The sequence below is a fragment of the Pristis pectinata genome, chromosome 1 (assembly GCF_009764475.1).
Source record: "Pristis pectinata isolate sPriPec2 chromosome 1, sPriPec2.1.pri, whole genome shotgun sequence".
Lineage (NCBI taxonomy): Eukaryota > Metazoa > Chordata > Chondrichthyes > Rhinopristiformes > Pristidae > Pristis > Pristis pectinata.
The window spans coordinates 67,937,825-67,954,414 of record NC_067405.1 but is presented as its reverse complement, the minus strand read 5'-3'; the positions used below and the strand labels follow the sequence as shown (position 1 = coordinate 67,954,414).

Here is a 16,590-nt window from a genome sequence, read left to right as displayed (position 1 = left end):
CGAGCTCTTTGTGCTGTAGCAGTCAATAGCTGGTTCCTGCACCATAATGTATAATTGTTTTGTTCATTAACAGACTGATCAGGTTGTTTCTGAACTGAGATTCTATTTCTGGGCTGCTTTTGTGCTGTAGCAGTGTGAGAGTCACTGGGCTATTTCAGTGGTGTTTGCTGGGCTCTTTTTGTGCTGTCAAGATTGAGATTCAAAAAGCTTCTTGACTGAACAATCTTATTTGATCATCTTTTTCTATAACAGACTGTGATTCAGTTATCCTGGTTCTGTATTGGAAAAGATTGATTTAATGGCCTGCTTCTGGGTTGTAGCGAATTGTGATTGGGTGAGCTTCAATGATGAGAGCTGAACTGTTTCTGCACAGCAGTCTGATTTGATATCCAGCTTCTGCACTGTAACAGTCTAAATAAATGAAAGTTTCTATATGGTGGCAAATAGATCACCTGCTTCTGTATTGTAACATTGCAATTCGATGGGCTGCTTAGTTATTGGAATAAATTTACTGAGGCCCTGTTTTTGTGCTGTACAGACTATGATCGAATAGCCTTTTTCTGTACTGAAACAATTTGAGATTCAGTGGCATATGCTGCATTAAGCTGTGTGTTGATCTGCTACAGCATATTATGTTTCAGTGCTTTGTTTCTGTCCTACCACAGTATGAAGTTCTTTGGCCTGTAAAGAAATTTAAGTGTGATTCATTGGGCTATTTCCATAATGTAATGATCTTATAGGCCATTGAATAATATAACAGATTGAGATTCTGCATTGTATTATTCCTTTACACACCATATTCTCACCAGTTGACGATGAACCTAATTCCTTTAAGTTTTAGATATTGTGGACTTCACACAGATTCCAGACTCTAATCCTTTGGTGACCCTTTTTATTTACGGGTAAATATATTTATTTAGTAACATACACCCTGAAACTTAGAATAATGTTGTCTAAGACCTTCCAGATTTGAAGGCAATCTTGTGTTTATAGTGCAGTACAGCCACAGAATTTTCTTGTTTGATGTTTGGCATTGCCATCCATCACCAAGCAGTGAAATTCACACAAGGGAACAATTGGTTTTCTGTGGACATGGTCTGAACCTGGAATAAAAACCCAGAACAGGAACTTGAGAACAATCAGCTTCATAACAGGGTAAAAGAATTGAAAGAGAGCGAGGAAGTAGCTTCCTGGCTGTCGTTTGCAAGTCATCTAGTTCCTCTTTGGAGTTTAACTATTGACAGGCAGGCTGAGCTTTTCCAGAGTATTGAAGGAGATCTAGGATGATTTACCTTTCTGTAATCTGCTAGGGAATGCAGTTTGATGCTGAATGAGATTGAGTTAGGAATTGTGCAGGATTGAAATAGCCTAAAAGTGGGGGTACAAAATGAGAGGTTGCCACCTGGCCTTCAAATGCTACAAGGACAGTGTTAGCATGGTCAACATTGTCACATCCAGATTCCTTTCTAGTCTGACCTACAGAACCTGAGCAAATAATAAGACCATAAGACATAGGAGCAGAATTAGGCCATTTGGCCTATCGAGTCTGCTCCGCCATTCGATCATGGCTGATTTACTTTTCCCTCTCAACCCCATTCTCCTGCTTTCTCACCATAACCTTTGATGCCCTTACTAATCAAGAACCTATTTACCTCTGCTTTAAATATACCCAATGACTTGTTCTCCACAGCCGTCTGTGGTAATGAATTCCACAGATTCACCACCCTCTGGCTAAAGAAATTCCTCCTCATCTCTGTTCTAAAGGGACGTCCTTCTATTCTGAGGCTGTGCCCTCTGGTCCTAGACTCTCCCACTACTGGAAACATTCTCTCCACGTCCACCCTATTCAGGTCTTTCAATATTCGGTAGGTTTTAATCAGATCCCCCCTCGTCCTTCTAAACTCCAGCGAGTAAAGGTGCAGAGCCATCAAATGCTCCTACGTTAATACTTTCATTCCCGGGATCATTCTTGTAAACTTCCTCTGGGCCCTCTCCAACCCCAGCATATCCTTCCTTAGATATGGGGCCCAAAACTGCTCAGAATACTCCAAATGTGGTCTGACCAATGCCTTATAAAGCCTCAGCATTACATCCTTGCTTTTATATTCTAGTCCTCTCGAATACACCACAAAATTTAAGCAATAAAGGCTGCAAATAATTCCAGCGAGAAGATTAACTGGGTCTGACGAATGCTCTACTGATTCAATAACTTGTTCTTCAGTATTCTTCCTACTGCTTTTAGTGATTGTATGTAATAGCTGTTTGTGTTTGCTAGCTCATTGGTACAAATGCCAAGTGTGTATGGAGCTGTCAAAGACTGGGGAAATGTTGGCATTGATATTTATGAGTAGTGAGAGTGAGATCCCACACTGATTTTTAAATTGCAGTCATCTATTTTTAAAATTGAATAGCAAAGCAGATGGATTTTTGTAAGGGGGAGAAAGCCATCTGGTAAAATAAGGCTCTGTAGTTCACATGAATCAAGCCAGCTTTGGAAACCAACAAAATTCTCCCCTGTTCCCATATACCCCAATCAACATCATTCTCCAGAATCTTGATCCACAGCTTGATTTGCCTTTGGTGAAATTTCTGACGTACTTGCCTTCCCGTTCCCATGGTGTTGTACTTGAAAATAGACCATAATTTAAATCATATTGAATAGTAAAGCTGTATTGAATGTTCATGGGCAGTGTTTAAAGTTCGCAGAAAAAGGTAGTTTTCTTATGATCTTTACAAGTGCATAAGGTGATCAGAACATAAACAAATTTTTCGAAATTGTTAACAGCTTCTCTGTGGAAGTGTATGCATGTGCAGAAGAATATCCAACCCAGCTGCAAAATTTAGCTGCTTGTAGAATGTTGAATCTACATTATAACATATTTTATTTCTGATCATTTACACAGTCACTTGCAGCTTTCAAGAGAGCTCATCATTCCCATTTTCTTTGGAGATGGCACCCACGTTAATTTTTTTGACCTGGCATCTAAGAATTGTCTGCTTTTTCAATTGTCTTCACTGTTTAATTTCATTAAATTCCAAAATAATTTCCTTTAGCTGCTTAGTTTCTAGTGTTCGGTATTTTAAGAATCCTGATAACGGATTTCCTCGAAGATTTATGGCATAAAACTTTAGCATGAAATATCTGTGTTCACTGGGAATGGAGGAAGTCAGTATAAAATGTTAAGTTTTTCATTCCTCTAGGGCTATCATTTATAAAACCCTGCATATTTTTATAGCTTTATTTCTGCACTTGCACTGCCAGGAATCTTTGTATTTGACTCCTTGCTCCTCTCTGTTCATCACCTTTTATCCATCACTGAATGTATGCGCTCATTCCAGATTTTTCTTCTGAAAGTGCATTGCTTCAAACGTATCCACACTAGACTGCACATGCCTCCTTTCTGCCTTCCTGAAGAGTTTGCATTTCCCTTCATGGTTGACTGAATCTCATTTTGTGTAATTGCACATTGAGATTATGGTCCTTGTGTTCAAATCTTTCTTTCTGCATCTTCTCTTGTGAGACTTCTATGAAATGCTTTTTTGTTATCTAGTCATTTTTTCCAAAAGTATCTTGATTGTCAAACTTGATTTCCTTTACTCCTGCTGTCTGTCAATAATATATTTATCTGGTGATGGTAATCCATCTTGTGTTTGAAGATTCTTCATTTGGGACAAATCCTTTATTGCTCTGAATTTTCCCCTTTATCAGTTCAGTACCTTTATCCTCAGTACTTTGTCCTTAAATAGTCTAGCTATTAATTTCCAATTGCTCACTTGCTTTCTTCAGTACTTTATTCCACTTGATTTCCCATAAATAAATGGTTGTGCTTTCCAGTAGGTTGATTTATCAGACGACTACTGTGCATAGTCTAACATAGCATGTCATAGCATGCAAGTTGACTGCTGTCATATTGTTGGTGTATATAGGTTTATTGATAATGCCTGTTTTGTAAATGATCCTCTGATGATTTAAATTTCTGATTGTGGGTTTGTTGGTTATTATTTCTATATCAAGATTTGAAGTTACTGTACCAGAGAAATGGCTTCAATGGAAAATGAATGTGGTGGAAGGATGGTCTTCAATGGAAAGTTAAGGTGGTAATGGGATAGGTTTCAGTAGTGAGTTAAAATAGTGGAAGGTTGGTCTTCGGTGGAAATGATGTAACAAGGGGTTAGGAAGAGTTAATGTACCAGAAAGATCAGCACTGATGGAGAATTCTGTGCTAAGGGAATAGGCTGAGAGCTTTTTGTTCTACATGACTTGTGCTTTATGTTCTTGGTACTGACTCTGTGTTTTCATTCACTCTAATTATTGGTTTTTTTTCTGCAGGTACGTGCAAACTGGATTTCCCTGATGCAAACAAACTTTATTCCTTCCAGCTGAATGTCATGCCAGGTAATCTTTACTAACCTGATCATAGAATTACTTGGCTGTGGCATTTTTCATTTAAAAAAAATTAAAACCAAGTGAATTATGTGTTATTGCTGACTAAATCTCGGGTTGTATATGCAACAATCAGTTTGTTTCATTGCTATAGGATGTACAGAATTCAGTAATGCTATAATTGAAAAGTATGGAAGCTGAGGAAACAGCACTTTCATCTCTGAATCAAACATTCATGGATTCAAGTTTCATTCCCATAGAATTGAGCACATGACCTTAACTGGTGAAGACCACAAGCGTAAAGTACAAAAACAAGAAGTTTATGTTGAATCACTGCAAAACAGCAATTAGAGTATGTGAAAATCAAAAAAAAATGCAGATGCTGGAAATCTAAATGAAAGAGTCTTCAACCTGAAACGTTAGCTCTGTTGCTTTTCCCACAGATGCGGGCCTGACCTGTTGAGCATTTCCAGCATTTTCTGTTTTATATGCAATTAGAGCATGGTGCCTAATTGTGGTTACCACACTCTATGAAGAAAGCATCACCACTAAAGAAGGTGCAGAAAAGGTTTAGTAGAATGATCCCGGAGATGTGTATAAACAGAGGAGTTGGGCTTGTGCCCTTAAAGCTGGAAAGTTTGAGTTGTGGTTTGATAGAAGTGTTCAAAACCATGAAGTGAATAAATCAAAACTTGCTTTGTTGGTGGGTGGGTTGAGGATCAGAGGGCATGATGGGATTATCAGAAGAACCATGGTGGATGTGAGAAGAGGTATCATGTGGATTTTTTTTTAAGGATAGAGCTGATGGCAGTTTTGAAGGGAAAGGGAACAATACTCAAGAAGAAGGAACCATTAATGATACTTGATGACAAATTAAATTTATATTTAAATGGTCTGGTTATTAATTTCCAATTGCTTTCTTCAGTACTTTGTTCCACTTGATTTTCTATAAATAAATGGTCATGCTTTTCCAGTAGATTGATTTATCAGACGACTACTGTGCATAGTCTCACTGTGAGATCCAAAGAAGTTAGAGAAAGTAGTTAGTAACCCCCCCCCCCCCCCCCAAATCAAGCTGAAGGAGAAAGTGGCGTGTCAAGCAAAGATGACACAATGAGAGCAGGGAGAGTAACTAGAGAAAAATGCAATTCAGTGCTAGGGCAGGGGGGTGCCTTTGAGGATTTATTTTGTGGAGTACGAGGCTTTCAGGCAATATCCACGCATGCTTTTTCTAAGCTTGCTAATATCACAGTATTTTGGAAAGAAATTTTCTTAAGCCAACACGTACTGGTGGGGTTGGAGCATTAATGTGTTAAGTATTGGCTCATTATTCTCTCAGTAACTGATGATAACATTATTGGTGTGGGCTGGTTGTGACAAGAGAGCTGGCGTCACTGACTAAATATAAAGGAAACAATATAAAAATAAGTACAGTGAAATTATTGCTATGAATCCACAAACACAGTTCATTGAGTCCTGTCGTCATTAATGTTCAGCCATGGCTGATTTTTCTCTTGATGGTTTCCTGAAATAACCCAGCAGTAGTAATTGCTGATCTTGCTTTGTGGTAGGTTGTGTATGTACCTATAGATTAGGAGAGCATATCTTTAATTAGGGGGACGTATTTTTGTGCCTTCAGAATGGGAGGGAGTGTGTTTGTTCAGTTATGCATCTGTATTTTTGGTCTTGTTTCTGTTAGTATCTCTGAATTTGTCGACTAGGTGCTTGTATGATATTCTTGGATCAGGAAGGATTGCATTTGTGATTTATGAGATCATAAGCTTGTGTCGATGGGTCTGGAGGACGTTATTGATAATCAGTTTAGTAATCGACAATCAGCGCAAGGGTTAATCAATACAGCAGTCAGATCTCATAATAATTGATAATTAACAGCTCAGCCTGTCACTCTTCCACAGACTCGTGTTCCCCTCAGATCTCCCCCCTAATGTATTCATTCATGTCAGTCGTTGCTGGCATCAGACTCCTGACTCGCATCCTTGCCCCTATACTCAGATATTGCTTTGAATTAAGAGCAAGAATTTCAAATGGTGGAACAGTGTGGAATTAAACAGTGGTGTGGGGAAAAAGAGGCAGCTAAGCACAGAATTTATCATTGACAGAACATGTGCTTTACATAAAACATTAATTGCGCATGCTTCTGCCTTAGGAGGTTTTGCTACTTCAAAAATGCCACAAAAATTACTGAATAAATGCAAGTTGTTCTCAAGCGATCTTGGGGATGATGAAGGCGTATTTGTGTGTTTTTTAACTGTGGAACCTTTTGTGTATTGTGTGTTCAGTTTGCACGTCCCTGTAAATCTGAGCATGAGCCTTTTAACCTGAGCATAGTTTAGCTAGCCCAGTATGCATAAAACCCCAGTTACTTGACAAACATGTAGTCAATTTCCTGTTTGGTAAATTAAAGCTATTATTATACTTTAGTGGGTAAAAGACTCATCAGGTTGCACTTAGATTGCATGCAGATTAATGTGCACTCAGAAAAAACTCATCTGTGATCACCTTTTTGATAGAAACACATGGAATTTGTGGGTGTGTGACTCACTCAACGGAGTGGAAGGTCAGGAGAATGACACCATGGAGTATTGCACTTTTTCCTTAATTAAACTGCTGACATCAGAAAAGATTCAAATACCAAGATTCAGTTTAATTGTTGAAGAGAATACATCTGTGACTCAAAAATAAGGGTTAAATTAGAACAGTTCACTCCTATTAACTTAAATGTTGTTTTTTACTTTCAGAATATTTTTCCATCATTTAAATGCTGCCTTTTGGAAAAATGCAGTGCAACAAATGACTTAGAAAACTTTCAGCTTAAACTGTTGAATCTTGGATGTTCAGGCATGAATCTTCAATCCATGTACACACTTGCTGTAGAAACTGTTCATGAAATGTACAGAAGCTGTGTACACAGAGCTGGCTGAAGCCTTGCACATGGAACACAGATCCCGTGGCACCATTTAAAGAGGCAATATTTCCAAGTATTTGTTCTTATTCTTCCAATGAGATCACTGCAGATTACCTGATTGTTATCACTTTGCTGTTTATGGGATCTCAGCATGTACAAATTGACTACTGTGCAACACTAACTAATTTTAAAAAGAACTTTATTGACTTTGGAAAGTCCTGAATGGTGCTTTGCAGTTTTGCATGTCCTTTCTTAATGGCGGTCATCAGTTTGAGGTGCAAGTGATGGTGTTTGTTGGCTAATTATACACTGGCATATATTAAAATGGCTGCTTATATTTTATTACCGTACAGCTTCAACCATGACATGAAGAAGATCAAGAGTTGCACTGCTCTTTGAGCAAAGCATTGGCATAAACTATTGTTTTCATATTCCCATGATGTAGCTTAATGCAGAAAAATAGTAGTAATATAATTTGGGGAAAAATAATCTAAAATGAATAAGCAACCAATAAGACCTTAGGAACTTGTAAGACCAAGGATATTAAAGATGTAGTGTTGGAAGAAATACCATTGCACTAGAACCAAATGGGATCCAGGAATTTGTCTGAAGGGCACCAATTGTGAGAGCAACTCATTGAATCTAAATTGGCACTGAGCTTTATTGAGCACCCGAATAAAGAGAGAATATTAAATCATGGAGATAGTTTTCAAGAATTAGATTTTAGAGTCAGTTTAAAAAAAAATTGGAGGTAATATACTGGAAATAATCAGCAGCCAGGATGCACCTTTGGAGCGAAAAGCTATCTCTTCAGCTCAATGAGTTTTCATGATATTTCTCATTCCACAGATGCTGCCTGATCTGCTGCCTATTTCCAGTATGTTGGTTTTATTTCATTTTTCCAATATCTGCAGTATTTTGCTTTTGGAAGAAAAATTGGAAGCTTTTTCCTGCACAGGTAATGAGAAAGTGAATCCAATCAAGAGTCTGAAAATTGTTAAAGTTTCTGAGAGGTTATATTTATGACAGATTTCTTCCTGCTTTTTGGTGAATTAATAACAGGGCTCCCGACTGAATTATCACCCAGGAGTATGAAGGGAAAATTAGAAGAAATGCTTTCACCTGATATTAGAACTAGGGCAATTGTCCTGTTCTCTTCCTAGACCCATCATTAGACTTTGTAGCGACTCATCGAACCGGCTCCCGACATCGCGACGTCATCGGAGGCCCCGATCCAAGATGGCGCGGGGTCCTCCTCCTTCCCCAGCATTGGGCTGGGAAAGCTCGCGCGCGGGAAGGTCAGGTGACCCCGCGCATGATGTCAGCGCGGGAACTGTAGCGCGGGAGGTTTTTGGATACTAAAGGCGCACCGCGCCCCTGTCGGCATTCGACCTCTAATTTCGAAACCAGTGACTCCGTGTCTTCATTTCATAGTGTGTAGCTAGCCGCTACATTGGTGACCCTGACGGGCCCAAACGTTTTTGGACCCACGATGCCTGCACAGCAAGAGGTATGGGCAGTAGCCCTTAAACTGCCCACTTTCTGGACCCTCCAACCCAGTGTCTGGTTTGACCAGGCCGAGGCCCAGTTACAGGTTGGCCAGATCACCAGGGATGACAGCAAGTACTATTACATGGTGAGCACCCTTGACCAAGACACCGCAGCCCAGGCCGAGGATTTCATCCAGGCGCCCCCGGAGGAGGAGAAGTATGATAAGTTCAAGACCCTCCTTGAGACTTTCGGCCTTTCCCGACGCGAACGGGCCTTCCGCCTACTCCACCTGGATGGGTTGGGTGACAGATACCACCCCCAACCCCCCCCACGCTCATGAATGAGATGTTGGCCCTGGCAGACGGGCATAAACCCTGCCTGCTGTTTGAGCAGATCTTCCTGGAGCAGTTACCCAACGACATCCACCTGCTCCTGGCGGATGCCAATTTCAGCGAACCCCGGAAGGTGGCCGCCCGGGTGGATGTCCTTTGGCGGGCAAAAAAGGAGAGCGGGTCGTCCGTCGAGCGCGTTGCCACGCCACATACCCAGCAGGCCAGACCCGGCGATCGAACGCTCCGCACCCGCCACGAGGTCTGAGACACCAACCGACCAATGGTGTTTCTACCACCAGCGGTGGGGCGCTGACGCCCACAGATGCCGGCCACCGTGCAGGTTTCTGGGAAACGCCAGAGCCAGCCACCGCTGATGGCTACGGCGGCTGACCACCCGGATAGCCTTCTGCATGTGAGGGACAGGCGTTCCGGACGTCAGTTCCTAGTGGACACCAGAGCCGAAGTCAGCGTCGTGCCTCCCAATGGCCGTGAGACTCGCAACTGCACACCAGGACCCGCCCTCAGAGCTGCCAATGGCAGCGCCATTTGGACCTTTGGCACCCAGTTGGTACACCTCCAGTTCGGCACCTGCAACTTTACTTGGAGGTTCATCATGGCCGCCGTCGTGCAACCACTCCTTGGGGCAGACTTCCTTTGTGCCAACAGTCTGCTGGTTGACCTGCGGGGTAAGCGTTTGGTACATGCCAGGACCTTCCAAACATTCTCGTTGGGTGAGGCCAAGCTACCAGCCCCACATCTCAACTCCGTCACCACGTCGACCAACAAGTTTGCCAGGGTCCTGGCAGAATTCCCGTCCGTACTAATGCCCCAGTTCTCCACCACCTTGCCCAAGCACGGCGTCCAGCATCACATCGCCACCCAGGGCCCTCCCCTCCACGCCCGTGCCCGGTGGCTACCCCCAAACAAGCTCTGCCTCGCAAAGGAGGAATTCAAAAAAAATGGAGGGGCTGGGGATCATCCGCAGGTCGGACAGCCCATGGGCCTCTCCGCTACACGTGGTCCCCAAGGCAGCCGGAGGCTGGCGACCCTGTGGCGATTACCGACGCCTCAACGACATTACTACCCCGGACCAGTACCCTATGCTGCACATTCAGGACTTTGCTGCCAACCTACATAGGTGGTCCATTTTTTCCAAGGTCGACCTTGTCCACGAGTATCACCAGATCCCGGTGCATCCAGACAACATACCGAAGACGGCGCTGATCACACCTTTTGGCCTCTTTGAATTCGTCCGGATGCCCTTTGGTCTCGAATCCTGCTCAATCCTTCCAATGACTCATGGACGCGGTCAGGCGTGACCTTGACTTCACCTTCATATACCTCGACGACATCTTGATCGCCAGCAACAGCTGCCAGGAACATTTCACGCACCTCTGCCAACTCTTTTCTCGGCCTGACCGTCAACCCAGCCAAATGCCAACTCAGGCTGGAGACAATCGATTTCCTGGGCCATTGGATCGACAAACATGGCGCCACGCCCCTGCCTGCGGTCGACGCCATTCGCCATTTCGCCAGACCCACCTCCGTCAAGGGCCTGCAGGAATTCCTCGGTATGGTAAACTTTTATCACTGGTTCATACCATCCGCGGCCCGCATCAAGCGCCGTTGTTTGCTCTCCTGTCAGGTGGAAGCAAGGACATTGTTTGGTCGGAAGAGGCTCACACCGCGTTCGTTGAAACCAAGCGGGCCTTGGCGGACACGGTCATGTTGGTGCATCCTTGCACGGACGTCCCGACCGCCCTCATGGTCGACGCCTCCAGCACAGCGGTCGGAGGCGTGCTAGAACAGCTTATCGAAGGGCTTTGGCAACCGCTGGCGTTCTTCAGACACCTTCGACCACCAGAGCTCAAATATAGTGCCTTCGACCGCAAGCTGTTGGCGTTGTACCTGGCTATCAGACACTTCCATTACTTCTTGGAGGGCAGGCCGTTTACTGCTTTCACCGACCACAAGCCGTTGACCTTCGCCTTCAACAAGGTCTCAGATCCCTGGTCAGCACAGCAACAGCGGCACTTGTCGTACATCTCAGAGTACACCACTGATGTCTGCCATCTGTCGGGGAAAGAGAACGTGGTCGCAGATGCACTGTCACGGCCCACCATCCAGGTTTTGTCCTGGGGGTGGATTTCAGCGCCTTAGCGGAGGCACAGCGAACAGATATGGAGATGCCCAGCTATCGCACCGCAGTCTCGGGCCTGCAACTGCAGGACCTTCTGGTAGGCCCCGGTGAGCGCACCCTGCTCTGCGATATCTCCACAGGTAGACCCTGCCCCATCGTCCCAGCTGCCTGGTGCAGACGGGTGTTTGATGCCATCCACGGCCTTGCACACCCATAGTCCGGATGGTGTCAGACAAGTTCGCCTGGCATGGCCTGTGTAAACAGGTTTCCGAATGGGCCCAGTCCTGCACTCACTGCCAGACCTCGAAAGTTCAGCAGCACGTCAAGGCCCCCTTGCAGGATTTTCAGCCTACCCGCCGGAGGTTCAACCGTATCCATGTCGACCTGGTTGGCCCCCTTCCAGTCTCCCGGGGAGCGCGGTACCTCCTCATGATTGTCGACCGTTTTACCCGCTGGCCTGAAGCCATTCCCCTCGCGGATACCTCCGCCCAGTCCTGCGCACGGGCCCTTTTTGTCAACTTGGGTGGCCCATTTCGGTGTCCCGGCACATACCACTTCAGACGGGAGCTCAGTTCACCTCCGGCCTGTGGTCTGCTGTCGCCGACTTGTGGGGTTCCCGGATCCACCTCACCACCGCCTATCACCCACAATCCAATGGGCTGGTGGAGAGGTTCCATCGCCACCTGAAGTCGGCACTCATGGCCCGCCTTAAGGGGCCCAACTGGGTAGACGAACTCCCCTGGGTCCTGCTGGGGATACGCACCGCGCCAAAAGAGGACCTGCATGCCTCATCCACGGAGATGGTCTACGGAACGCCCTTGGTCGTTCCGGGCAAGTTCCTACCAGCCCCTTGGGGGCCAGAGGAAGGACCTGCCGTGGCGCTTGACCGGCTGCGCAAGCGGCTTGGAAGCCTGGCTCCGATTCCCACCTCGCGACACGGACAGGTCCCGACCCATATGCCGACTTCCCTCCAAGACTGTAAGTTTGTCTTTGTCAGGAGGGGCGCGCACCGATCACCACTGCAACGGCCGTATGAAGGGCCATTCCGGGTTGTCAGGAACAATAGGTCTATGTTCGTGCTGGACATTGGGGGGCACAAGGAAGTGTTTACGGCTTAGACTCGGACCAACCTATGGTGGTACAGCGAGCGCGGCGCAGGGGCAGGCCACCCAAGTTATAGTTTATTTAATTCTGGTTTTTGCGACGGTATTGCCGGTTCTGGGGGGGGGGTTATGTAGCGACTCATCGCACCAGCATCGAACCGGCTCCTGACATCGCAACGTCGTTGAAGGCCCTGATTCAAGATGGCGCGGGGCCCTCCTCCTTCCCCAGCATTGGGCTGGGAAAACCCGCGCGTGGGAAGGTCAGGTGACCCGCGCGTGACGTCAGCGCGGGAACTGTAGCGCGGGAAGTTTTCGGATATTAAAGGTGCACCGCGCCCTTGTCGACATTCAACCTCTGATTTCGAAACCAGCAACTCTGTGTCTTCATTTCGTAGTGTGTAGCTAGCCGCTACAACTTTATCATTAGGAACTATTTAGGCAGAAACTGCAGCCTTCAGAAAAAATATTGATTAAGGACTTGGAAAAAGAACATATCAAAAAAAATACAGAGCTGGTGCAGGGAAATGGGATCAGAGTTGTGTCAGCTGGTGAGCTAGTGATGACTCAGGCACAAGGGGGCTGAGGAGCCTCCTTTCTGCTGCAAATTCTACCAGTGGTACATGCGTGATGTGGCTGGATGCTTAAACAATTGTGATTTCTGCTCATTTTAATTAGTTTCACCATGCTACAGATCATGCTGGCACACACAATTAGTTCTGTTTTTACTGCTGTGAATCACATTAATTATGTTTCCTGTAGGTTAGTTTGTTTGTTTCTAAGGAGTGGATTTACATTGCGAATGAACTGCTGAGGAGTGGATTTACATTGCAAATGAACTGCTGGGTGCTGAAAGTACCTTCGGTTAATTTTGCTTCTCATTGAGCTGGGTAAAAACTTGCAGACTTAACATGACCAGGAAATGTTTTCCTATTGTCACTGAGGTTCTCAATGGGGAAAATCAAAATTATTACTTGATGTACACATGGAGTAGAATAATAGTATTCAGTGCCAACAATGATCAGGTATTTCTGAACAAAAGTAGGTGATGGATTATATGATTAGGAAGAATTACTTTTGTACAAAACCAAAGCATGAAGCAGAAATGGATACAGATTTATGGAGGGGGTGAGGCAATGGGATTAGACATTGATTGATACAGAGCCCTGGAGAAAAAGGGTGATGGAATTCATTTGAGATTAATATGAGTCTGGGGAGAGAATGGAGTATCAGTTTTAGTTTGGGTTTGATACAAGGCTGTGGGAATAGTACATGGCTTTATTTACTGCACAGGAACAGCTTCTTTGGCGCACTTGCCATTGTTTATACTGCATCCAGGCCTTGCTATCTTTAACTGGATTGTTTCTTATCCAGATATATTTCTATTTCTTTCTCCCCTTAAATGCATCTATATCATTAACAAATAAAAATTCTGAATTTGAACCAATATCTGGATAAAGAGGGTATTCATTAATTTTTATTGAATTTCATAGCAATTACGTTTATGCCTGAAAGTTTTGGACTTCCGCAATTTTTCTTCACATCTATCCTACTAAATCCCTTCCATAACTTTACAGAGCTTCACAGGTCATTTGGAGTTGAGCCTGTTTAATCTTTTCCTATAATTATAATATGAGTTCTGGTATCATCTTGGTAAATCTATTTTACATCTTCTCAACTGCTTTTACTTTTTTGTAACATGGGGACTAGAGGAGTGCACAGTCCTCCTCTTCAATATCTACCTCCTTGTCATCCTTCCCCTCCCCCCTCTCATTTCACCCCCTCCCCCCTCTCATTTCACCCCCTCTTCTAGCTGCTGGAAATCTTTTTTTTAAAGAAAGCAGAAAATACTAAAATTAATCAGTAGGTCAAGCAGTATCTGTGGAGAGAAAAGCAAAGTTAATGTGTCATGTTGATAACTGTTCATTAGAACTTGGAAAAGCTAAAGACGAACAGGTTTTGAAAAATAGAGAGAGGAGGAGAGGAAAGAATAAAAAGCAAGATCTATGATAGGTTGGAAAGCAGAAGAGATTAAATCACAGAAGGGCTGATGGTGTAAAGTAACAAAAACCTAGAGAAGGTGAAAACATAATATGATTTTTGTTTAATTTACCAAAGGAATTTGGAACAAATGTTGGAAATTTGGAATAAAAATGTTTAAATGCTGATTGTTTGAAATGTTTGAACTCCTTTTAATTTGTAAGGCTGTAATTTCTGTGGCATTGATGTTTGAAGGCCAAGGACAGGAAGACAGATTGTGGTGGAGAGCTCAGGTTACACTTAAAGAGCCAATGAAGATGATCTCCAAAGCAGTCACCCAGTTTGCATTTGGTCTCCTGATATAGAGGAGACTGCACTATGACTGGCATTACGTGTACTAAATTGAAAAGTATAAGTAAATTGCTGCTTTACATGGAAATAGTGTTTGAAACCCTTGGTGGGAAGGGAAGTGGTAAAAGAAAAGAATAGAAAATGAGGACAAGGGGAATCCTGTTTGGGTGCTGGGAGAGGGGAAAAGGGTGTAAATAGAAATGCAGTGAACCATTGGACATGGTCTGTGATGGAGAGGAATCCACGATTGAAGAAAATAGACCTTTTTGAAGCATTTCTATGAAAGTAGAAAATAAAGTCTATTAGAGGAAGCTAGCTGGAGGAAGTGGCAGTCTGTGAGCTTGCAGATGTTGTTGTTCCAGTTAATCCCCTTCAATAGCATTGGAGAAGTGAGGATGGGAAGAATTGGAGAGGGACAGTGTGAAGTTGTGAGTAGCAAATATAGTGAAGTTTCCAGTTCAAGATGAGAACAGGAAGTGGCACTGATATAGTCATCGGTGTAACAGAGAAGTAAATGAGAGAGAGGACCTGCATGGGAATGTTCCCCACAATCCACAGAGTTTGGATTCATATGTCATATCAGGGACTGCATGTATACCAAGACTGTGTCCATGAATAACTGAGAAAAGTACTACATTTTATAATTTTAATTATTGGTGCAAGTGCTTTGAAACCCAGACCTGAGCAATTATTAAAATCTTGCAAGATATCACAGCAAAATACTTAATTTTACAGAAAATTGTATTATGCAACAGTCTAGGTTTTGTTTTGGAGATTAACTTGATTTCCATTTTTCAAGTTAGCAATCTGATTAAATCAACTCTAGGACACATACTGCAGCAAGAAGATTAAAGAGCATTTCTCTCTATTTTTCTCTCCCATCTCTCTCCTCATTTTTCTCTCTTTGCTCACTTTCCTCTATCTGTGTCTTCTCTCTCTCTATCTGTGTCTTCTCTCTCTCTATCTGTGTCTTCTCTCTCTCTATCTGTTTCTTCTCTCCCTCTATCTGTGTCTTCTCTCCCTCTATCTGTGTCTTCTCTCCCTCTATCTGTGTCTTCTCTCCCTCTCTCTGTGTCTTCTCTCTCTCTCTGTGTCTTCTCTCTCTCTCTGTGTCTTCTCTCTCTCTCTGTGTCTTCTCTCTCTCTCTGTCTTCTCTCTCTCTGTGTCTTCTCTCTCTCTGTGTCTTCTCTCTCTCTCTGTGTCTTCTCTCTCTCTGTCTTCTCTCTCTCTCTGTGTCTTTTCTCTCTCTCTGTCTTCTCTCTCTCTCTGTGTCTTCTCTCTCTCTCTGTGTCTTCTCTCTCTCTGTCTTCTCTCTCTCTCTCTGTCTTCTCTCTCTCTCTCTGTCTTCTCTCTCTCTCTGTCTTCTCTCTCTCTCTCTGTCTTCTCTCTCTCTCTGTCTTCTCTCTCTCTCTGTCTTCTCTCTCTCTCTGTCTTCTCTCTCTCTCTCTGTCTTCTCTCTCTCTCTGTCTTCTCTCTCTCTCTGTCTTCTCTCTCTCTCTGTCTTCTCTCTCTCTCTGTCTTCTCTCTCTCTCTCTGTCTTCTCTCTCTCTCTCTGTCTTCTCTCTCTCTCTCTGTCTTCTCTCTCTCTCTGTCTTCTCTCTCTCTCTGTCTTCTCTCTCTCTCTCTGTCTTCTCTCTCTCTCTCTGTCTTCTCTCTCTCTCTCTGTCTTCTCTCTCTCTCTCTGTCTTCTCTCTCTCTCTCTGTCTTTCTCTCTCTCTGTCTTCTCTCTCTCTCTCTGTCTTCTCTCTCTCTCTCTCTGTCTTCTCTCTCTCTCTGTCTTCTCTCTCTCTGTCTTTTCTCTCTCTCTCTGTCTTTTCTCTCTCTCTCTGTCTTCTCTCTCTCTCTGTCTTCTCTCTCTCTCTGTCTTCTCTCTCTCTCTGTCTTCT

The 16,590-nt window shown here is 43.9% G+C and overlaps 1 protein-coding gene across 2 annotated transcripts in view; it reads left to right on the top strand.

Moving 5' to 3' along the window:
- The window catches only part of ube2f (ubiquitin-conjugating enzyme E2F (putative)), a 127,422-nt gene that overhangs the window by 63,471 nt on the left and 47,361 nt on the right, over positions 1-16,590 (top strand). For both annotated transcript variants that reach the window (XM_052023191.1, XM_052023194.1), the window contains exon 5: positions 4,331-4,396. In XM_052023191.1, the coding sequence (XP_051879151.1) occupies positions 4,331-4,396 (66 nt within the window). The remainder of the gene's footprint in view (positions 1-4,330; positions 4,397-16,590) is intronic.